This window comes from Leguminivora glycinivorella, chromosome 10, assembly GCF_023078275.1.
Source record: "Leguminivora glycinivorella isolate SPB_JAAS2020 chromosome 10, LegGlyc_1.1, whole genome shotgun sequence".
NCBI lineage: Eukaryota > Metazoa > Arthropoda > Insecta > Lepidoptera > Tortricidae > Leguminivora > Leguminivora glycinivorella.
The window spans coordinates 7,691,377-7,717,424 of record NC_062980.1 but is presented as its reverse complement, the minus strand read 5'-3'; the positions used below and the strand labels follow the sequence as shown (position 1 = coordinate 7,717,424).

Below are 26,048 nucleotides of genomic sequence, written 5' to 3'. Positions count from 1 at the left end.
TCTATTCTGGGTCCTAAAGAGCCAATTTACGTCCAGCGCCATGTTTATTTATACTTACACATTACACCATTTATGAAGTTTTATGTAAGAACGACGCCATAAAAGTTTATTGTCTTTGTTTTAGGTCGTCTACCTTGAATTTCGGAACAAAGAAGAGCTTGTTCAAGGCTTGAACAAGCTCTTCTTTGTTCCGAAATGTACACACACAGACAGATACTTAATCAATTCGCACTGTCAAAAACGCATAATTTTAAAATCAGCAGTGGACATAAAAAGAGTAAAGTGTGTAAAATCGCCGTCAATAGAAATTGTCAACAGTGTAAACAAACCGTTCTATAAAATATCAATATTAGAATAAGAATAATAATAGTTTATTATTAATAAGAAATTATTACAATGGTATATTATTTGTCTTGCGGCCCCACACTAGGCTAAGCCTGTCACGTGGCAGCCAAAATTAAATGAATTCTAGCACAATTTTATTATTTTAAAGGTTGAGGATCATAATGTGATATGAATTGATTAAATAACACATGGATTTAGCCAGTACCTATCTGATGAGTAAGAATGAAAATTAAAAACATTTTGACTACAAGGTTTGTTTACATTGTTCACAAGTTCTATTGACAGCGACTTTATAATGTGGGTCTCACAGACTGGCTAAATAAAAATAAAAATAAAAACTTGTGGACGTCGTGGATCATAACATACTCAATCACCTACCAGCTGAAATTACTTCAGCACCAAATGTACCTTTTTATAAAACAAAGCTCAAACACTGGCTTCTCGAAGGGGCCCATTTTTCAAAACTGAAAGTTACAAGTTACAAGCGGAAGTCTCTTTCCAACTTGTCATATTAGACATTGACTACCGCCAGGGGCGGCTCACTCCGCGATCCTTTCACCGCGCTACAAGTACATGCCGGCGGCCGCGAGTTCGCGGCCCATTCAGTGGCGACGACCTTTGCGCGGCGCAATAGAATTCAATGTCGTCTGCACGCGTGCGGTCCGTTTGTTAATGTAGGTAATAATTTAGAATGGCGGCGTTTTGTGAACTTCAAAGGAGTGAGCCTTCTGTACTTGTACTATTATATATTCTGTGCTACCGCTTGTAAATTGTAACTTTTAGCTTCGAGAAATGGGCCCCTGGGGCCCGTTTCTCGAAAGGTACAAGCCTTGTATTACAAGTGTGTTTCCATGACAACCCATACGATTTGACAGTTCGCACTTGTAATACAAGGCTTGTACCTTTCGAGAAACGGGCCCCAGGTCTTAGGAACTAGCAATTTGTAAGACGTTTAAATAATGTTATTGTAACATATTTTAACTTTATGTTTCATAATTCATAAATAATTAATGTTGTTGACCTGTAATTGAACACTACAAATAAATAGGAATAATGGATATTATCGTATGTTTATTTTGTTAAGTCTTGATTCGATCAAATGTACAACCAAAACGTATTAGTAAAAAAAAAAAACAAAAAACAACTTTGTTTTACGCTACTATATCTACGATTTACACAAGTTTGATTTATTGCCACACTTGTCCCCTATTGTGGATTGCAAATACCTAATTTTGACAGATGATGTGATAAGTTGATCAGTCAATGACTTGAATAATTCTCCGTCGATGTGGGATAATAGTTATTTGTTTTACAAGGGGGCAAAGTAGTTGTTTAACCGCACGTGCCAATATTGATACCTGAGCAAGCGAAAGATTCCAATATTGAACCGCGAGCGCAGCGAGTGGTTCAAAAAGTGGAATCTTGAGCGTTGCGAGGGTATCAAGGCACGAAGGTTAAACAAACTTTGTCACCGAGTGAAACACAACATTTTTTACCACACCAATACGAACAAAATACTGACTATAAAACATCAAACTAAATGAAATCAATCAATTTATTCAATATTTATGATTCAAAATCATCATTTATAGGTAAAATCTAGCACCCAGATTAAGAGATCGAGTTAAAATTTGTATGAAATTACTTTGCCCCCTTGTGGATAAAATGCAATTTTGCTATCTATTTTTGAATAGCAAAGAAAGTCTTTACCAGTTGGTGTGGTGAAAAATTAATTATTAACACAAAACGTCAGCTTTGGCAAGTCGAATAAAGCTCCGAATGGCGATATCAAAGAACATTATGTGCTAAAAAAATAATAACGTTATCTGCTAAACTAACTACTACTTACTGGTTTTTGAGAAATATTGTCAGTCCTAACTACATAATCATTAAAATGCAGTAAATGCACTTATTTTTAGACTCGACATTTTAATGATTATGTAGTTAGGACTAACAATATTTCTCAAAAACCAGTAGTTAGTTTAGCAGATAATATGTGAGTAGTTAGTTTAGCAGATAATATCCCACTTTGTCGATTAATTGCTATAAAGCCGCTTTGACAGTTTATTCATATAAAGATACAATTAAATCTCGCCTTAATGGTAACCGACAAAGTGGGACGTTTTACTAAACACACACACATATTATTAAGGCAGTCTACTTGGTACTCACCTGATTATATTTAGTAGGAATTTAAAACTGACAAAAAATAGTAAGACAACAGATGCCTGAACTGAGGATCACGTTAAAAATGGCGACTGCATCTGCCTCCCGTGCTCTTTATAGCGGGATACCCCCATTTGCCAGAATTTCATTTGCCATAATTTTATTTGCCATCCTATTCAACAATCATAATATTGTTTCTCATAACATCTTATGCCATAATCATTGTTTACTATATTAATCTAGTGCCAGAAACTTTGTTTCCCATAAAGTCAGTTTCCATAATGTCATTTGTCAGAATCATCGAAATCCGTAATTACCACATTCCATACCATCATTTGTCATACAAATTAGCGTCCAGAAAAGTCAATTTCCATAATGTGCTTTGGCAGAATCGAAAACTACTATAATAGGTACTAGAAGGACTAGAGAATGAAACTGCTATCAGAAAGTAGGTTAGGTTAGGTTAGAACTGTGACCCCCTGGAAAATGAAACTGCTATCAGAAAGTAGGTTAGGTTAGGTTAGAACTGTGAACCTCTGGAAAAGGAAACTGCTTGAAAAGTAGGTTAGGTTAGGTTAGAACTGTGACCCCCGGAAAATGAAAATACTATCAGACAGTAGGTTAGGTTAGGTTAGAACTGCGACCCCTGGAAAATGAAACTGCTATCAGAAAGTAGGTTAGGTTAGGTTAGAACTGTGACCCCTGGAAAATGAAACTGCTGGAAAAGTAGGTTAGGTTAGGTTAGAACTGTGACCCCTGGAAAATGAAACTGCTATCAGAAAGTAGGTTAGGTTAGGTAATAATATGGGCAACAATTAATATGGCAATAATTGCTTATGGCGTTTGAATATTCTATGAAACCATATTATTGCACTTAATAATATGGCTAACAAATAGTATGGCATTGTATGATTATGGAAGGTAATATTCGGATAAACAACGAGTATGTCATATGATTTTTATGGTAAACAAATCATTCGGGCAAATGAAATTCAGGCAAGTTAGATTCGGGCAAATGAATATTATGTTAAATGACTGTCGGGCAAACAATAGACAACCCTTTATAGCCTGTCTAGATTGTGTTGCCAACTTCTGACTAAATATCGATTGGCGCCACTGTCCACCCAATATGTAATATTCCTGACCGATTGTCCGGTCACGCGATGCAGTAACATATTTTTTAAATCACATGAATTATTATCACGTAGCTTCGTGTAACTTTCTTAGTTCTGTGTAAAACACTAATGCTAAATTAAGTTGACCATACTTTAGTTCCAAATTTGTCCGCGAGTAGTTCGGGGATTCACCGCAACATGTGCGTAAAATTCCCCTAGAATTTTAGCAGCAGCAATGTTTATTGTGTCAGAATTTGTTACATACATTTTAAAAATTACGCTATAAATACAGATAGGAATTAGTTTACAATAAATAACAATGTTTATTAGAAACATAAGGTTGTTTTGTTTGATATGAATAACTGTTTAACGGAAATGTCTTCCAATATTGAGGTGTTGAAAAGTTGGAATAAAATTGTTTTTAAATAAAGCTAATTTATTTACATTTAATAATATAAGGTTTTCTGAACGTTTTCTCATTAAAATCTGAGCCACATGATTGTTGTGTTAACGCCATCTTGAAGAATGTATTTGAACTATAAAACAAGATTGATTATACTGCCATCTCACGGTGCACCGATTAATTAGAGAAACCGCTGAATAAGGAGGAGAATGAAGCTAAAGCGCTTTTAGTTCTATAAATGTTCGCGAGATGGTATAATATTAAATATTGTTTATTTCTAATTAGGGTATGGATATATGGAATACATGTATAAAAGGAACCCTTAGCGCGTTTTCACATTATCCGATCCGATATCGGATGTCGGACCGATATCCCATACAAAATAGGCGCCATCTTGGATTTTTTACATTGAAATCCTTCCGACATCCGATATCAACACAAATTAAACAAGCAGAAAACTCGTCTAAACAGATTTGGAAAGTTGTAAATAGACATCGTAATAAAAGCTGTGGTAGACCTACTGAAAATATGGTTTTAGAAATTGAGAATCCTACTGGTCAATGCTCTACTGTAAAGGACCCTAGCGACATTTGTTCAATGTTTCTCGAACAATTCTGTCAAGAAAGTGACTCAAGTCGTACTGGGAACCCTGCTCTGTTAATACTTCGCTCGCACGTTAAAAAAATAGAAAATGACATGGTATTTGAGCAGGTTAACTCTAAAGAGATCACCAGTATGGTTAAGAAACTTAAATCAAAAACATCGAGCGGGTATGATGATATCCCTATCACGATTATAAAGGACAACATTGATGTCTTGGCAGGTCCACTTACATATTTATTTAATCAGTGCGTGGAAAATGCTGTGTTTCCAGACCAATTCAAGATAGCTAAGGTTCTCCCAGTGCATAAAAAAGGTTCGAAAACCGATCAGAAAAACTACAGGCCCATCTCAATGTTACCTACACTGTCCAAGCTGCTTGAAAGAGTGATGAAGGACAGGCTCACTAGGCACCTGTATCTCAACAAAATCATAAATGAGCGACAGTTTGGATATCAAAAGAGTAGAGGCACAAACGATGCAATTAGCACTCTTGTCGCGGACGTTGTCAGTCAACTCAACCTTAAGAAAAAAGTAGCCGGTATTCTGCTTGATCTCAGCTCCGCTTTTGATATGGTCAATCATGACATACTGCTGAATAAGCTGGAGCACTATGGTGTTAGAGGTAGCTCGCTAGCCCTTTTCGATGCGTACTTAACAAACAGGAAGCTCTTTGTAGAGATTCAGTGGACTCAAAATCAGCACGAAAAGGCCTACAGATCACGAATTGCCAACACTCACAGAGGAGTTCCTCAGGGATCTATATTAGGACCTACATTTTTCATTATTTTTACCAACGACCTAATTAAGTACGTTGAGTACAACGTCCTCGATACTACTTTAGTTGTTTTTGCGGATGATACGAATGCTGTTGTAACAGCAAGCAGTATACCTGAACTAAATGTTAAGGTAAATTATGCCCTGGAGACATTCACTAGGTGGTTTCAAGCTAACGATTTGAAACTGAATGCCAAAAAAACTAACGTTATGCTATTTAGAACCACATCCAAAAATAAAGACGCCTTGCAGATCTACATGGAGGGTGACATGATAGATCAGGTAGAAAAAGCCAAATTTTTAGGCGTATACATAGATTCGTATCTGAACTGGAAGCCAGAAGTATCGGCTGTGATAAATGCAGTAAACAGTGCGTGCTATGCCCTCAGAAGTCTGAGAGATGAACTGCAACTGAATCAACTGAAAATGGTTTACCATGCTCTGGTTGAATCAAAATTGCGGTACAGTATTCAACTTTGGGGCAATAGTTACAAATATAACGTACAAGCTGCTTTCATTGCTCAGAAAAGAGCAATACGAATAATGGCAAGGGTTCCACAGGATACACCGAGTAAACAGTACTTTTTAGATTTTAAAATTTTAACTACTCCCAGCCTGTACATATTGATTTTACTCACGGACTTAGTTAAACACTTGCATTTAATTGAAACTTCAGATCAGAGGGACAGGCGTTTAGCTTCGAGGCGTAAAGACTTGCCCCATACAGTGAGCACCAGACTCAAAGTAGTGAAGCATGCGGCAGGTTACCAGGCTATTGTTCTTTTTAACAGATTACCTATCGAGTTGAAGTCTCTCACTAGTTGCCATATTTTCAAAAACAAACTGAAATCTTTCTTGTTAGAAAAGTGTTTTTATTCGGTGGATGAGCTTTAAGTAGAATAAATTGGACATGTCAAATTCTATAATTTACTATTTATAAATATTTATTGGGACATAATTTAATCTCATTATAATCAAATTTTATATCTTTATCGTAAATTGTACATTCTATGTTTTCCTTAGGTTTGTTTTAATGTATAATTATTGTAAATTGATTCCATGTTAGTGTTAAGTAATTTAGCTATAAGTCATTTCAAATACAATGTTATATTGTTTCTTGAATAAATAAATATCAATATCAATATCGGATCGGATAATGTGAAAACGGACTTAGTGCGTTTTCATATTATCCAATCTGATATCGGATGTAGGACCGTTATCTCATAAATTTTTGCCTTTGTTTTTTGCCTTTGAAATCCTTCCGACATCCGATATCGTGCGACTTTTTATATAGGCCGGTCTGTCATGTTCTGAAATAAATGTAACTTCGAAATTGTGCCTACTAGGAAAGACCGGAATATAAGAGTAAGGCACCTTTTTTAGGCTTTATGGGAAATAAGTCGAGTGTAAACGGGTGTGGTAGGTAATTTTAATTGTAAGTTCCGTTCCGGCTTTGTTTTTGTCTGGACCTAAAAAAAGAAGGTTATGAACATCATCTACGGGACATTGCCTTATAAATAGAAAAATGCTGATATGGTCAGTGTCGGTAAGACCGTCTACCCAGAAAGACCGTCTACTGAATAGGTATAACTTTTGTTAGTCAAAACAGCCAAGCTGGTCTTAAACGTAAGTCACTCTCTTCTTATTCAACACGTGTAACAAGAAAATCGGGTTTAGTGTAAGAGTTAGGCCTATCCACACTTTGTAATTTTCGTAAATATTACTTAGACAGTTAACTAGCTATAAACAATCACTTTCCATCCCTTTCCTTTCAAGGCATTGAGTCAAATTTATCGTGTCAGTAATCTACATTCTTCGGCATATGATCTCATTTACATGACAAATAACATCTTGTTCCTTTCTTTAGATGTCAATGTCAGTGGTACAAGACACTGTGATTCAAGCAAATGGTAATGAATCAATGAATGCGGATCAAATGGACCACTTCGACGTTAGTATTAAAACGTTACTTTGTCTGTGACTATAGCATACAATATCTAGTTTTTGGTAGCATTAGATGTTGACAAAAAACGTAGAATAACATTAACAATATTTCAAGGTGCCGTTAAATAAAAGTAATTTGATTTATTTTGTCTATTTCCTAGAATCCTTCGACTGCTACCAGATACGACTCATCGCTAAAAAGCCCGACACCGTCCACTTCTTTAAGTATTGGTTCTGCTCTGGACAGTCCAAGGACACATGACATTAAGAATCAACTGCGTATATGTCAAAAAACCATTAATGAGAAAAAAGAAACAATAAAAATTAAAAATAAAACAATAAACAATTTAAGAAGAAAAAATAAAAGGTTAACACAGAAGGTTTATAGCATGAAGACAATTGTTTCACTTTTACACAAACGCCAAAATATAGATAGGTCATTGTTTCAAGATTTGTCCAAACACGTAGAAGTCACCCAGACGTGTAACGCACTTTATTAAAAAAATTGTAACTAAAAAAAAGAGCTTTTGGAAAATATCCGCCAGGAGCCCGTAAGTTTGCTCTGACGTTACATTTCTATTCGCCGACAGCATACAGGTATGTCCATAAAATGTTTGACACCGCTTGCCTCACCCGAACACTTTGTACAATTGGTACAGAAGCGTTGACGCAAATCCAGGATTCACGGCCGAAGCTATTAATAGGTTAGCGGACAAGGTAAAATACAGTGACAAAGAATTAATCTGTGCACTGGTAGCAGATGAAATGCACATTAGGCCTCAAAAGATTCGAAAATCAGGGAATAATTATGAAGGACTAGTAGACATGGGACTTGGTAGTGATTCTTCAAATGAAATAGCATCTCAAGCTTTCGTGATGATGTTAGTAGGAGTAAATGACTCTTTTAAAATCCCATTTGCATATTTTTTTATAGCAAGCCTATATGCAGAAATGAAAGCACATTTAATAAAACTTGCCTTGGAAAAATGCCGTTCCATAGGAGTCAAAGTAATATCAGTAACTTAAGTATATTGCCGAAGCCAAGCAATATTTAATGTCATTGACTGTCAAGGTACATCAAAAAAGAACAAAGAAAACAAAAAATGAAACAAGAGTTGTTTTTTCTACGGAAGAAACACCTCTCTGGAAGGCCACAACTGGCACGGGCATAGTAGGTGTCTTAATATGCTTAGAGAGCATAGAATACTTATACGAAACGTTAATCATCACTTCACAAAACTTATCGTTTCTTATAACGTACAAACTTAGCCAAGACCATATTGAATTGTTCTTTGGTAACATACGCAGTCAGGGAGGATATAAGAACAACCCAAATACCGTTCAATTCAAAGCAGCTTATAAAAAGCTACTTTTGCATCTAGAACTCGGACCAAAATTCACCGGTAACGCAAACCCCTTAGAAAATATACCAATTTTGAGCGGCAAAAATAACTTGGCCCACTTAAATACTACATCGGTCGGATACCGCGAGGATATAGAGAGGGAAGAAGAAACTGACATCGCTACACAGAACATGGAGTCAGCCATAGAAACGGATTTTCAGAGAAATTGTGACATATTGGGACAGGACCTTGACGAATCCACAAACAATTCCCAATACATCAAACAAGTTGTTGGGTATATTGCAGGGTATGTAGTACGCAAATTACTTAAAACAATTAAATGCGACATATGCACGAATTTATTTTTAGCAAACGAAAGATACGATTTTCATCAACTGATCGACTTAAAAAACTTAGGGGGGTTATTTTATGCGTCGGAAGATATTTTTGCTGTATGCAAAAGTACAGAAGCCGTTATTAGACGTATGTTACGAATAATAGTATTTTATGCAACTGGTGGTTAAAAGAGGTCAAAAAAGGTGAGTGGCGTGGGTAACAATTTGAGGCGAAGCCGAAAATTGTTAATAAAGACGCCACGAGCATTTTTTGACTCAGTTAAACACCGTTGCATACAATACTTTTTCTACGACCAAGCACTTATTTTGAAAGAAAATTATAAATTCAACAAATACCTACTTTCAGTCATCTTAGTTATCTAGGTGGACCGCCTACCATTTTGAATATGCAGTTTGAGTGCAAACATGAAAATAAAACTGTCTATGGTATGGTTCTTTGAAGCCTGGCCACTAAGACGAATCGAGCCGAGTTGAATCGAGTTCTATACATTTGAATGCGATTCGACGCGTCGCCAATGAACGCAGCAGAAAACGAAGGAGTCTCGACTCTGCGAATTGGTTTGTTAAGTTGGTAGCAATGTATTTACTGAACTGTAAAACAGCTATATCGTGCTACTAAATGTTTTCAGGGTATAGACTAGATAGACTTGTCCTGACATCTTTTATGTAGGGTTTTAAAGTTCTATGCACGACCTTGTAACTCACGAATAACAGTACGGGAGTAGAAAAAAGAAATAATGAACGACAACAAAACTGAGTCAGACGTTTTAAAACAATTCTTGAACGTTGACATTTTTATTGTGCAAACTGGCAATCACTCGAATAATCATCGAGTAATATTCATCATCATCATCCTCCTTGCGTTATCCCGGTATTTACCACGGCTCATGGAACCTGGAACTAATCCCAAGATTTGGCGTAGGCACTAGTTTTTACGAAAGCGACTGCCATCTGACCTTCCAACCCGAAGGGTAAACTAGACCTTGTTATGTAAACTAGACCTTAATATTAATGAAGTCAATAACCCAGCGTTATCTTAATATCCGGTTGCATTATATTGCAAAAAAAGAAACCGCTAAAATCAAGTGCAGATCCAAAAGGCAACTTAACAATAAACTAAACTTGTTTCAGGGAAACTAGATTTTATCACATATCATAAAATTGTAATCTCATCCCATCGATCCTAAGATAGAAAAATGTTAAACATCTTCCAATCGTAAGATTTTTTTTTTTCATTTTTATTTGAACGGTAATGTACTGCCATTGTCCAGTAGGTAAGTACCATAACCGCCAAGCTGACAGTGTCAGGGCTCGTGTTAGGTTAAGTTTTAGCGAAAAAGATATGTTTTATTTTTATAAAATCCCTGCTGTCCCTTTTGTATTCCATTCTTTTTAACCCAACGACTCCCCGCTATCTTAAGAACCGTTTCAGCTATCTCCGTTCTGCTCGGTCCTCTCAGAATTTGCTTCTTTCCGTTCCGTCGTCCTCGTCTAAGTTCTATAACAACTCCTTTACATTTCAAGCTGTGCGGCTTTGGAATTCCCTACCCCTAAATATTAGACGCGCTCAATCTCCTACTTCTTTTAAGATACTTCTCAAGCTTCACTTTTTATCTGATCATTGATCAATGATACCTTGATAGACTTATGTCCCCTATAGCTGGCATGTAATTTGTTATATATATATATGTATTTGTATGTTTATGTATTGTATTTTATTTTTATGTGTGTAGTATATTGTTTTGCGTAGTATAGTTTGTGCTAGATTTCCTCTAAGTCTACATTTAGTACACCTACTTACAAGGTTAAATTTATTATTCTCCACTACCTAGGTTGTCTGGAAGAGATCGCTCTTTAGCGATAAGACCGCCTCTTGTTTTACCTCTTAAGTTGTTGTTTATACTTGCTATGTTGTTTCGTGTATTGAGGTGTGCAATAAAGAGTATTTGTATTGTATTGTATTGTATAAAATATAATGATATTAATTTATGTTCATTGGGTGGTGACAACACTGTCCGTCTACATTACTAATTAAAACTTAAAAACCAAATATACTCAAAATAAACTAAGAAATGCCATCAGCATCCTCGGTTAAGTGCCTCTAATATAGGCCTATATTAGAATTAAGTTTTTAGTTTCATTTATACTGTAATTACTCTGTATCTATTTTGTCAGGAAGTATTAGTTTCAAGACTCATGTCTACTTGCTATCCCGAATCCCTTCATTATCGTAATTGGAAGAAAGTATACCTACCAGTGCACAAATTACTTATTCACATCACCTTCCGTCCTTAAATGGACTTTTTCTTCCCCGCTAGGAGAGATCAAAGTGGTACTTTTCTTCCCTGCTAGGAGGGATCAAAGTGGCACTTTTCTGTTCAAGGACATTTATTTGCCGGTATAAAATATATTTTTTTGATAAACTTGTTGATTTGTTGAGTTATTATCTCATCATCCCCCTAGCGTTTTCCCGGCATATGCCACGGCTCAGGGAGAGCCTAGGGGTCCGCTTTGCTGAGTTATTATCTAATAGTATTAAATAAATCTGTTTCATCTCTATGTTCCTTCATTTTTCTCTTAGGTGGTGTGAAAAGCAGTATGTGTCACACGGTAGCAAAATTATTTTCACCTTGGGCGTTAACACTTGAATCCCTCATTACGCTCAGGATTCCATTTTAGAATCCCTCGCTACGCTCCGGATTCTATTATATAATCCTCCGCTACCTTTAGGATTCAATGTACGCCCTCGCCGTAAATTTATCATTTTGCTCCCCTGAGACACAAACTACTATTTGGGTTGTATTTATCGAATGTTGCCGGTTTTACAGGTGGTTAAAGGTTTTCACGATTGTTGTATGGGAGCCCCCTTAAAAACATATTTTATTTTGTTTTTAGTATTTGTTGAGATAAAGCCTGGTGACAGACAGACAGGCAGACGGACGGCTAGACGGAAAGTCTTAGTAATAGGGTACCGTTTTTACTCATTGGGTACGAAACCCTAAAAAAAGATTATATTTACAATGAAAACCTAGGTATACTGCCAATTTGGCAAACAAGTGAATTATATTATAATAGATGTCTTAAGTCAAACCTTGTATATAAAATGTAAAAAGTGTATATAAACTTATTTTGTTATAAGAGATTTTTTATTACTCAACGTGCCTAATATTATTTATGCGACTCCATGCATCCGATATTCTGATGACTTGTAGTTTTGACATTGATTGTTTTTCTAATGACGTTTCAGTAGTTGCCAGTATCGCGGTGATCGGACGGAAACGGTTTATATGTTACTTATTTGAAAACTCGTATCGAACGGTTCACGAATTTGATTCTTACGGCTTACAAAACAAATTCGGTTTTCAAAAAACAGATATATTTTGATTTTAGGTTTAAGTTTGCGTTATTTGCACCTATCTGATTAAAGTTGGAATGTCATTTGAGGCCATTTTTTTCGACTTTTTTGTTCGGGACTGTGCGTCTATAGGTATATATTTAGTCTAAGCTAATACCTAATATAGACCGTCAACCAAATCTTGTCACTAGAAAAAGGCGGCAAATTTGAAAAATCGCGGGCTAGCAACACTAGTTTTGAAAATCGGTGGATATTCGCGTGTCATTTGTATCTTATCTGTGGAAACCTCCACCCTACGAAAAAGAGAAATATCTACCCTATATCCGTCCCTTTTTAATACATTATCTAATTCGTAAGGAAGTAAAGGATGAGTATACGCGTTTCATATGCTTTTTTTATTAGGGAGGCATTCCAATGCTGCGGGCCCAATGAGCGCCTTGAAAAAAAATATCTGTGGCTGTTCGACGTACATTGCTGGTTTTTGTTCGTTTTATAGGGATACCATACTTTAGTTCGATGTACATTGCTACTGCCAAACTTTGGTTGACAGGCTATAGATCAACAATGACCTACCTTATATAATTTAAGTACCAATAGATTTTTTAAATAAATAATTAATTGCGTTTTTTAACATCAATCTCTTTGGTGTTAATGAGGCCGGATTATTGTCTATAAGGCCGATAGTCCACTATCATATTATTATGTTTATCATAGAAATCAAAGATAATTGAATTTCACCTTAGTCTATGATAGAAATATGAAGTGACTCTAACGTGAAGAAAAAGGACGGCATGTTGCCTATGATTTGCCTATGATATTATTTCTATGACGAACATATGATAGTGGACTATCGGCCTAAGGTTGTATGCTGCTCAATGACATGTGTTATTGGTCTTTCAGTCAATATTGAGTCAATATGGGCGATTGGTGAATTTTCCAGTTTTATTTTATTAAAATACTTATTATAGTAGTAACTCATAGAAAATAGTACATTACGATACAAGTGCGTAAAAAAGGAAGTTCGAAACGAGTGGCGATAAATTAAAACACGACCGAAGGGAGTGTTTTAAATCGACACGAGTTACGAATTTCCTTTTCGCACGTGTATCGTACGACGTTTTTCAGTACAGATGAGCCTCCGAAGTTTCGACTTGGCATATAATGAACCACTTCTCGCACTAGTGCTTAAAAAAAACACCATCTGTACTGAAAACTATATTGTGTACAATAGTGATATAATAATCAACCTTTTCAATTTCGTACCGTACTGGCCACCCAGCAACCAATACATTTCTGTTGTACGTTTTTGCTTTAGGTACATATATCGAAAAGTCCGCCACATAGGACATACTTACGAAAAGTGTACACCTAACCATTCCTGAAGAACAAGTAAGTATTGAAACCTCATCATGGATATGCATCAGACCAAATAACCACCTATGGATATAATTCATCAATATCATCGTCATGATCGCGAACATATATCATGGGCCATTTATTTTAAAGTTGTCCACCCGTCTTTTTGGATTTGGAAATTTTCACGTGGTTTCCACGGAGAATCGCGAGCTCTTCATCAATCCTAATAGGAGAAAAAAAGTGTCCCAAGGTTTTTTTCTCATACCGTTACCATTGTTTCATACATTTTGTATGGCGGTAACCTGGCGGTAACGGAATGAAAATTTTGAAATATGTATGGAAATCTTGAGACATTTTTTTTCTCCTATCATCCATCGAAAGACCTAGCGATTCTGAACATGAATCGCGTAAAAAATATCCATGTTACAAAAAAAGTGGGTTGGACACTTTTGAAAAAAAAGGCCCATATAAGAAATAGTTATTTGTTATACAAGGGGGCAAAGTTGTATTTTAACGCCGAGTGTGGAATTGAAAAACGAGCAAGTGAAAGGATTCTATAGTTGAACCACGAGAGTGGTTTGAGAATAGAATCCTGAACTTGCGAGTTTTTTAACACACGAGAAGTAAAATACATTTGCACCCGAGTGTAACACAAAACTTTTCCCCTCACTATAGCGAGGAAACTACAACGCAAAGATGCGTTTATCACTGCTTCCGGTAGTTCCACAGGTGGTAAATCGTCTTTATTACTAGATTCACCTACTTTTATCAATTTTAAAGCAGTTAATTTGACTTTATTCAAGATCAAATTACTTTACCCACTAGTGGATAAAATGCGTTATGCGCTATTAAAGGACGAAACACGTGTTTCCGAGCTAGTGAGGGGAAAATAGTATTTCTTATTGTTCGGATTAATCCCTACCGCTTCTTTCCGCCATCGCCCTACGACTACGAGACAACATTTCCATCTCCATCATTTAGATGGCTGGCAGTCCTCAACTGTGGGTTTCTCCAGAAACTTCCTGCCCCGCACAGCACAGTTAAACTGTGGAATGAACTGTCGCCTGCGGTATTTCCGGACCGATATGACCTTCAGATCTTCAAGAAAAGAGCGTACACCCATCTTAAAGGCCGGCAACGCACCTCCAACACCTCTGGTGTTTCGGGTGTCCATGGGCGGCAGTGATCGCTTACCATCAGGCGACCTGTCTGCTCCTTTGCCTCCTATCCCATAAAAAAATAGATGAGGCAGAGGGACTTTGTTTACCTAATGTTTAGAACAGGTATCTAGGTATTCTATTTAATACCTAAGATTCTCACCTTCACCAAACCCTAGAATGATGCGGCAGCTCGGCTTGTCGATCGTTGTCCATTCTTCTCTATCGCTCGAACATGCAACAGCATTAAAAAGCTGTTTACGAAATGTTGACTTTCATTATCTCGGTAGAGCTCAGAGGAGGGCGATTTTTGAATCTCGCATACGGGATTTTGTCACTTAAATACCGGTTGAAAACGGTGACTTGCCTATTATTTTCAGTGACAATTTTCTGAATTCGAACGCGTGAGACTCAAAAATCGGCCTGGAATTATACATATGTATAAGAACGATGTTGGTCGTGGGCGATTGGTTGATGCCCGTGTCTTACGGCGTGAGGCCAAGTAGACCACCGAGCCACACCGTTGTTTGTTTGGTGCCGCCATGCCGTACATGAATTTTGTCATTAAAATTATAGGAATATATGTACCTACCTAGATGGAATCACATCTGCGGCCTACATTTTCCATTCAACGATTACCCAGTAGCTGCTGAACATCTCTATTTTCAAACCTATTCAATTTGAGATAATATATTTTGACCAATCTTTAGGTCACTAGTCAGTTTTCAAAGGCGTGTGGTTTCAGCTAATGAGGGAAACTCGAACACCTCGGCAGTCGGGGACCAACCGGCGCGCGATACACACGCCCCACGCCCTCTCGCGGACAACCCGAAGATCGCGATTTTAAGTGACACAACTTATCTCTTATCATCATAACGCACTTATAAAAAATGATACATCGAATTACCTCACGAGTGCCCAGATAACGCGGTGCTGTGATAAGGCGTAAACGATTTGATTTGGTTGCAATTTTGTTAGTCATTTTAAAATACAGAAATTATTGTTTATTGTCGCAAAACTTAAGTTATCAGTTAGTTGCAGTCAGACCTGTGTTGTGATTGTTGTGAAATATGTTTTTAAGACGGTAAACAAGTCGTTTCTTTGTCTTTCCGTAAAAAAAGATAATAACCATGTTCAAAACATTGATAGCTTTTCCGCTAATTTTATTGTGCAGTGTAAACTGTGAACCGTGTCGAAGAGTTGAGAGTGTGAACATTACGTATGGTGAACAATTTGAGAACAATTCAATATTCTACGATGGGTTGGAGTACACTGAAGGCTCATGGTATGAAGTCGAAGAAAACAATGAGACTGTGAGACTTGGTTGCCCATGTATTGGACGAACATGCTTATGGAAGTGTTGTCCAAGCGGCCAACTCTTCGTCAATGGGCAATGCGTGGAATATGAGTTACCGGAACTCAATCCCTTCAGTCCACAGATATTCAAAGACAGGGAAAGCCTGGAGATAAAAGCGCACGAGCATTTCTTCTACATGTACAACAACAAGCTTTGTGATTCCCGGTATTTGGTGGACTCTATGTGGGGCGAAGAAATTTACATTCAACAGGTCAGTATTATCCAACGCCGCCACATGGAAGCTGAAGAGTTGGTACTTACACACAAATTATGGAGATATTATTTATAGGCTATTCTTACACAGATTGACTGAGTCCCACGGTAAGCTGAAGAAGGCTTGTGATGTGGGTACTCAGACAACGATATATACAGCGCGTAAACCTAATAAGGGCGATAAATGAAACCAGACATATAATTCAATATTGTTATCATTATTTAAGAGGTGTATTTGAGTTACTTTTAATTTTCACCCCATAATGAATTTTTGAAAAATTTCCCAGCAGCAATGTACTGTAAACGTGGTTGCGATGACAATCAATGACACTGTCAACGAGCGGTTAACGCGAGTGTGTTTGCATTACGTTGCGGGCCGAATTATTTTGTATGGATAAAAAAAATATTTCAATTTTAAGTAAAAGTTATCTAATTCCATTTTTTATGTCCTATACTCACCGCCGTTAAGAGGTTCGCCCGTATTAGGTTTACACTCCGTATAAATATACATGTAAATACTTATATACATAGAAAACATCCATGACTCAGGAACAAACATCTGTACTCATCACAAAAATAAATGCCCTTTCCGGGATTCGAACCCAAGACCGCGGCTTAGCAGGCTGGGTCACTACGCAATAGGCAAGACCGGTAAATGTCCCAAAGTCGACTTCTACGACACCCACGGGAGGAAAGGGGGTTGTGAAATTCTTAACCTTGTACTCTAATAAATTGAATTATACCCAAAATCAATTACTTCTAAGCTCCTAATAATAAGTGTCAGCTATATTTGTGTGTTGTCCATGTTCAGAGAATAAGGTTTTGCGGTCCCCATAGTTCAAGGAAGTTCCACGCGACTCAATATTTGAACACGCGAGATAAGGAAACGACGTGTGTTGACAATGGTCAATTGCGCCGGCAATTTAAAGAAGAGCGAACTCACTGAGCAATCAAACTGTGGATTTGTTGATGTATGTGTCATAGACACTTTGTTTAACTAGATTTCCCAACGTTTCGTGGATTTTATTAAAGGTAATACTTGCAATATATTGTTAGTTATATTAAAGTTAGGCTGTGGTCTACTATTTCGTGCTATACGCGACCTCAGTGTCAATTTTTTACACCAACGTCGCGTCGACATGTAAGTGCATTTTCACGTTATCCGATCCGATATCGGATGTAAGACCGATATCCCATACATTTAAGCTGCCATCTTTGATTTTTGCCTTCGAAATCCTTCCTTCATACTCGTGAACGGGTGCCGTCTGTGAAGACCGGACTGTTTAAGCTTACTGGGGCTGTTATAACTTAGTAACTTTAATTCTAATTTTTATTAAATTAGGACACTTTGTTCGGTTGTCGTTTGTTTCCTTTCTTTTAGTGAATATTTTAAATATATGATTTTGACTCATGGAGACCATATACATCTCTAAGGAGAATTAGATTAAGTAGATATACATTTTATCTTTAGTTGTGACATTTAGAGTCATTTGAACCTCTAAAGTAATTTTAGACTTTTTTTGTATTTGTACTTTTTATATTTAGTGTAGTTCTTGGTTGTATTTAGAGACCTTCTACATCTCTATTAATTTTATAGAGTTAACTTTAGTTAGAACTTAGAATTAGTATATAATAGTATCAATTGTAATTTCAACTCAATTTTAAATATTTTCTAAATATGTACTTGTGACGTGTAAAAGTGCCCCTGTGGCCTATTTGCTGAATAAATTATTTTGATTTTGATTTGATTGATTTCCGAAATCCGAGATCGGATCGGATAATGTGAAAACGCACTAAAAGAAGCCCACAAGTCACAATAGCTTCTCCAGGTATTACGGAGCGGCGTACCTATTTAGGATGTGAGGATGTGACTCTGTAAGCAACCAATGTCGTTTATAAGAGCCAGTTTAGTCATAATTGTTCATTTTCATCTAAACTCTAATGAATTATTATTTCTCTTTTCTTATTGTATAATATGTAACACATCCACTTTAAACACGTCGTTTTCTTTAAACGAGAGTTCAATATAATTTAGAAAAGTTTTAAAAATAGCCTTGCATTTTGTTTACACAAACTGTTAACCACTTACGAGTATACACCGTGTGTTTGTATAATACACAACCGATACCCAATATTTAGGTGCACCGTGAAAGCTTATGCATGCCTGCGTATTTCAAATATTTTCCACATTTTCTGCGCAGCACGTTAAAGTAACAGGGTGCATATTGAAAACATAAACTTTGACAACTACTAATATTTACATTGGCTATTTTATTGTTTTCCCATTTTACGTGCCGAAGAGGGAAGTTCGAGGATTTGTAAATTCTGGAAATAACATACAGCTTGTTGTGGTTTAAGCTTGGAATCTTAAATAAAATAACATAAGTGGGAGTAAATATTGAGGCATTATTGTGGAACATGTATTGAATTGTAATGGCCATATTAAATAATGTAAATCGTGTAGTCGATTAACTTAATTGCGGCAGTTTTGAATAAGTATCTGCGAACTTGATATACTTCTGTTCCCACAAGCATATAACCCAAAAGCGTACTCTATTGTGCAGGCACTCATTCAAAATTCGAACAGTTTTGGCTAGAGCGGTTACACCCTATGGGTCAACTCTTGAACTTACACATTGTATTGGTATTATATTGGCATTTAATATTATTTCTGAATACGGACGTGGATGTAAACCAAAGTGTTTATTGTTTCAACTGGCGTTGCAGCGTGTGGCTGATAATTGCCATACGCTGAGAAAAATCTATCAAGTGTACGGGAATCAAAAGATGGTATAAACGGATGCCACATGTTCAGTTTGTTTAAGGGCAAACAATTGAAGCCCAGCGTGTTGAGAGACTACCTACGCATAAATATTTATGTAACCGATTAAATAAAATGATTTACGCTTCATCCTAAAATCGTGCCAGGCTCGTGGTAATAATCGACGTTGTTGAAACTTGAAGGTGGTAGGGGTATTTCAATCATTTAATCGTCATTGTTGTTACCAGGGTACTACGTAGCCAAATGCACAAACGCTCACGATAATATCTGTTTCGTAGCTAATCGCTCTTGCGTATTGGCGCGACAGAGCCAAACTGCATTTCTGTCGACGTCTGGCGTCGACGATTGCCATTCGGCTATGCCGGCAGTCAGGGTAGAGCAAGATATAATTTTCGCGCCATTGTTCAATTTTTCATCCACAGATTTCTTTTCTCTTTTTTTTAACCCTTGACGCAAAAACGATAGGGTGTTATAAGTTTGACGTGTCTGTCTGTGCGTGTGTCTGTCTGTCTGTCTGTCTGTTTGTCTGTCTTTCTGTGTGTGTGTCTGTCTGTGGCATCGTAGGTTCCGAACGGATGAACCGATTTCGATTTCGTTTTTTGTTTGAAAGCTAAGTTAGTCGGGAGTGTTCTCAGCCATGTTTCATGAAAATCGGTCCACTATGTCGCGGTCGGGGGTTATTTCAAAATTTTAATTTTGTGATTAGGTTAGGTTATTTACACTTTGCTCTATGGCGCCCCCCTATCATTTGTCACCTGGAGCGAGCGCTCTACTCAACTCTATCCAATATCCGGTCCTGATTGTTAATAGTGGTACAATAATTTTTAAGAAAAAAAACCGTCGCCTTTCGGGTTCTGGTGAAAGCTACTTGCGAATGTTGGATTATGTAGAAATGTGTAAGTATTTTTTAAAACTGCTTTTAATGCTTTAATTATTAGATGACAACACAAATGAATATACGTATAACGTTAAGGTTTGAGGAGTTTCCTCAATTCCTCATGAATCCGATTATACATATTATAAGAAATCGAAGCTTGACAAACTTTGACTTGAAAACTCAATATTCTTAACAAACATAACTAAATAAATGTCACTGTTCTGAACTTAAATGCATGATTTTCTTACAAAAATACCAAAGTCACTATAAGCGTGCCGTTCAGATTTGAGGAGTTCGGTTCTGACCATCATCAGCAGTTCCACTGTACCAAATGTCACTGTTCTAGACGTAAGCGCATGCTGTTCTTATAAAAATGGCAAAGTCACTATAAGCGTGCCGTTCAGATTTGAGGAGTTTGGTTCTGGCCATCATCAGCAGTTCCACTGCACCAAATGTGACTGTTCTGGACGTAAGTGCATGCTGTTGTTATAAAAATACCGAAGTCACTTTAAGCGTGCCGTTCAGATTTGAGGAGTTCGGTTCTGACCATCATCAGCAATTCCACTGCACCAAATGTCACTGTTCTGGACGAAAGTGCACGCTGTTCTTATAAAAATAGCAAAGTCACTATAAGCGTGCCGTTCAGATTTGAAGAGTTCCGTTCTGGGTGGCTAGCCGAATGGCACAATCGCTCACGAAACGCTCACGAAACGAAGCGCTAGTAGATATCTATCTCTATCGCGCTTGCGTATTGGCGCGACAGAGCCAGCGGCGTATCGCTTTCGTTTGGCGTCGGAGAAATGCCATTCGGCTACGGGGCCTGGCCATCATCAGCAGTTCCACTGCACCAAATGTCACTGTTCCGTACCTAAATGCATGCTGTTCCTTTAAAAACACAAAAATCACCATATGTATGCCTTTCAGATTCGAGGAGTTCCCTCGATTTCTCCAGGATCCCATCATCAGAACTGGGTTCTGAGAAAAATGGGACCAATCTGTATGCATATACATTCAATCAAAAAAAATTTTCAAAATCGGTCCAGTAACGACGGAGATATCGAGGAACAAACATTAAAAAAAAAAAACATACAGACGACTTGATAACCGTCCTTCTTGAGAGATATGAGGCGACGGTTAAAAAATGACATAAATTAGAAAATGAGCTTTGTCACAGACATCGCATCGGGTGTGGGCAGCGTAATTTACAAAATACATCTAAAATACGACATATCGCGTATTCCGTAGATTCCACTAGTACCCACTTAATTTACGGCATATTTCCAGTGTGTGAATCGAGTGGATTGTGTAAATAGTAGAGCAGCTGTTTAGCGTCACATTCAACAGTACGAATTTTACTATAGAATCATTGTAACCTGAGTTACATGAGTAGGATCGAGCTTTCAAAAGTTAACTTATTAAAACCATTTTAAAAAGGGTTTGCCTATCTGTTTTGTCTATCTTTTATAGTAGTTGGTTAAAAGAAAATGCAAAAATGTACGAAGCAGTTATGTCTCGGGGTTCTCATAGGATTGTTCCTTAGGTTAAAGAAAGCTACCTCACCTACTCTAATACAAGGTGCTCGCGAGGAACCCGCATAACTTGAACCACGCGTTTCTGAGGCAAAAAGAAAGAAAAAATGTTAAGTATATGAATTTTAAAAATTTTCGCCAAAAAAAAATTACTTTTTTGGACGTATTTTCACATAAAAAAAAATATCCATAAAGTTGGCAATTAAAATGAGTTCCTTCATTTATTTTTCTAAAAACTAAATTATTTGGAAGTTTTTCTTGTCACATTTTGGCATCTATCAATGACTACTGTGAGACTATGCTCCACAATTGCGCATCAGCGCCGTTAAGAAACCTTTTCTACTGAGTAACAATACGGAAATGTTTTTTTTTTAATTGGCAATAACTCTGAAACTAGACGAAAAGTTTATATGACATTTTAGTCTTAAAATGTGACCAAGAATATGCCGTTAAATTTATATGGGTTCCTCGCGAGCACCTTGTATAATCCTGAGTCTTGTGGTTTCATATACATATATAGTCTACCTAAAAAGAGTTGGCAGGTAATTATATTATCATCTAACGAACCATTCAAGTACTATTAAAAATGATACATTCTGAATTAAGAATTGCAAATCTCAGTCCGCCCGCTGGCGTCAATAATGGATTCATTCAGTTGTAAATAAATTACTGAATGCCTATTTGTATATTTCTCTTATCGACAGCTACAGCGCCTGGTATTCTACGGCCAGACTGTTTGGCGTTTCTGATTCATTCACATGACGAATGGTTTTACGTTTCACGTTCAATGGAAAAATTAAATTTCAATTAGGTATAATGACGTAATTATTTTTGAAGAATTATTCTCTTCCAGGCTCTTTAAATATAGGAATGAGCAAGATTTACTGTTAAAAGCTTTCGAGATTCTCGTGAGCACCGAGAATATTGAAGGAAATTGCAAAAGTACAAAATTTTAAGAGCTGATAATTATCATGAATTTGTCCTTAAGCATGCATAGTTTCTGAAACATGAGTAAATTTTTTTTAATTAAGGGAAAAATTGAAAAATTCACACCTCCGGCAGGACTCGAACCTGCGACCTCTGGCTTTGCCGGAGCGAGCCCCGCTCCCGAGGCCTGCGTGGTGCAGTTGGGAGCGTTTTCCATTTTTCCTTTAATTTAAAAATATGTAATATCGCTCGCAGATGTTTCTGCATGATAAAAACAAAATAAGTAAAAATGTTACAAAATTGCCATTTAAATGAAACCCTGGGATTTTTGATATGTTCACTCACTGACTAGTAAAACAAAGTGGCACTTAGGGCCGGTTGCACCAAACCGTCTGTCACCGTTAAAGCGTTCGTTAAATTTTATTGTAAGTATGGGAAATTCCATAGACGTCTGCTGCGTGACGATGATGTGTCTGTCAAATGTGGTTGATACAACTGGCCCTTAATGAGATTAAAGATTGTTTTCCAAGCATTTTCTTCTATACTATTTTTTGCGTGGCCAGTAAATTTTATTCATAATAATGACACGTCTATTTGCGCGATTAATGAATCACTATTGATATATGTAGTATTTATCGGAATTATTATTACATATTTACCATTACCACAAAATACAGATCGCAATGAAGACGGACTTTTGGGATAATATGGGACAGTTTTTATAAGTGGGACAAAGTATTATCGTGGCAATATTGGAAGAGCTCCAGACTTTCATGCATGCTCGATTCTTTCCCTAAGGAAATAATCATGGATATTATCTACCAGAGAACAAGTTTGATATTTTTCCGCGTTTTCTCAATTGTCGCCTGCGAACTTTTATGAAGTGGTGTAACGGTCAAAAGGTGACCTACCTACCCTACCCTATACTCTACCATAAGCACCCCATATATTTAACAACCCAAGAACCCATTAAGCTTAAGAACTACCCCTAATTTAATCCCAATTTATTTTGTTTGTTTTGTTCTGCATTTAAAACGATTGGCCATAGAAAAATAATAAAATGTGATCGTTTAGCAAAGGTAGGACGCCTAAGCTGTACGAAGTAACCACAAATCCTTTTCTCAAGTGTAGGAAGTTTCAACACACTAGACATTCCCCTAACATTTAGAAATTCTACCTCCTAGGTAATAATAGTTTCCGCTATTCTGATATTCCCTATAGATGAGTACCGATACATAATTTATTTTATAGAGCAATTACAACCAACATATTCTTTCAATTCTCATAGTCAAATATACACTTTGTGAAGTAGAAAGAAATAAAATACAATAATTAAGGTGAAAAATTCAATTTATTTGTCAAATTTTTAGGAATTTTATTTTTAAAGGTGTTTTATCCCCAACGCGTCTTAGTATGAATTACAATACATAGTCGGTAATACATACTAAGCTCTGACCATCAACGTAAAGCTATTTGCCAATTCAATTCTTTCTTCGAATCAAATAGAAATTGGAATTCTATTTCTATTGTTTCTATTTTAAATTATCAGTGAGAATCAGCGAAAATACAACTTCACTATTAATACTATTCACAGATAATTAAAGGAAAACTCTCAGCAATTCAAGAATTCCAAGAACCCCTTGTTTTATTTTGTATTTAGGGCTTTATTTAGGCAAATACCCCCTGGTTTGCGCATGAGGTAAGGTCGCCTATTCTGTCATCTAAAATGCCAGGCCTTGGATCCTTTCTTAGAATCATCTTTTCTGGAATGTGAACCTTTCAACCGGTTCTCTTACAAATTTTGAACTTTATAAACCATAGAACCCCAGAATCTCCTCCAACATATCGACAAATAAAGATTACAATTACTGTATTTGAACAAGACAATTCCATTTAATGGCCATCATTGTATGTGGTAAGCTTGTACGCATTGCTATACAAAACTTGCCTCAACTGTCACGTTACGCTTAGCTGATATACTCAAGCCTGGACCTCCTGCCCAAACAAGCATCATAACTTCAATGCCAAGTAGCAAGAGAAAAGACCTGAGTCTCTTTAATTTATCAAAAACAAATCCGAAATAAAAATATTTAATTCAAACTGGCATTCCCGACAGAACCTAGTCCCTAAGCTTCTCAAAACCCGGCTATCCCATATACTTCAGCAATTAAACCTCCATAGATATAATCCCCATTAGCAGCTCATTCTACAGATATAATAAATAATAAAAATATAATATCACAATATTATCAAATATCCAGAAATAAAATAATCTTTTATTTCTGAAAAATAAATAAAATATAAATTGCTTCAGTATTTTCTGAAGTTGGTTGGAACCTTAGTTCACTTAAAAGCAAAAGTTTGTACAGATTAACCATATAATTAACACATAAAATATCATTTAGTTTGCTTCAGGACTCCTTGGAATTAATGTAAGATTCTTGGATCTCAAACACAAAAGCATGCAGTTAAGCATTGTTCTTCTGAAGTTGTTTAGAACCTTAGTCCATTTAAAAGCAAAAGCTTGTATAAATAACCATATAATTAACATTGTAATAAGTTCTCATATAAAATAATTTAGTTTGCTTCAGCATTCATTAGAAATTAATGGAAGACCCTTGGATCTCATACACAGAAAATATGCAGATAAGCATTGTAATAAAATTATAATATAATATTCTCCAGAATTTCAGAGAATTATTTAAAATCTATAGATTATTCAAAGTGTATAATAAAAACCCTTAATAAATCAGTTATGTTTCAAACTTTTGGAACAGACAATCTTTAGACCCTGAGACAGAACATAGGCTACTTTTTATTTCGAAAAAAAGGGATGAAGGGGTTGAAAAAGAGGTTGAAAGTTTGTATGGGATTTCTTAATTTTAAAAGATAAAACCATGAAACTTTATATTTTAGCACTTGATAAGAAATCATTGAACATCTTGATAACGGATAGGGATAGGGATAGGGATTGGGATTGGGCTAGGGATAGGGATAGGGATAGGGATAGGGATAGGGATAGCGATAGCGATAGGGATAGGGATAGCGATAGCGATAGCGATAGCGATAGCGATAGCGACAGCGACAGCGACAGCGACAGCGACAGCGACAGCGACAGCGACAGCGACAGCGACAGCGACAGCGACAGCGACAGCGACAGCGACAGCGACAGCGACAGCGACAGCGACAGCGACAGCGACAGCGACAGCGACAGCGACAGCGACAGCGACAGCGACAGCGACAGCGACAGCGACAGCGACAGCGACAGCGACAGCGACAGCGACAGCGACAGCGACAGCGACAGAGACAGCGACAGCGACAGCGACAGCGACAGCGACAGCGACAGCGACAGCGACAGCGACAGCGACAGCGACAGCGACAGCGAGAGCGACAGCGACAGCGACAGCGACATCGATAGCGATAGCGACAGCGATAGCGATAGCGAT

At 36.9% G+C, this 26,048-nt stretch overlaps 1 protein-coding gene across 3 annotated transcripts in view; it reads left to right on the top strand.

Annotated features, from left to right (window-relative positions):
• The first annotated feature begins 15,720 nt into the window (after positions 1–15,720).
• Positions 15,721–26,048, top strand: part of LOC125230146 (G-protein coupled receptor Mth2-like) — an 87,192-nt gene continuing 76,864 nt past the window's right edge. For all 3 annotated transcript variants that reach the window (XM_048135185.1, XM_048135184.1, XM_048135186.1), the window contains exon 1: positions 15,721–16,485. In XM_048135185.1, coding sequence (XP_047991142.1) covers positions 16,048–16,485 — 438 coding nt within the window. In that variant the 5' untranslated portion in view covers positions 15,721–16,047. The remainder of the gene's footprint in view (positions 16,486–26,048) is intronic.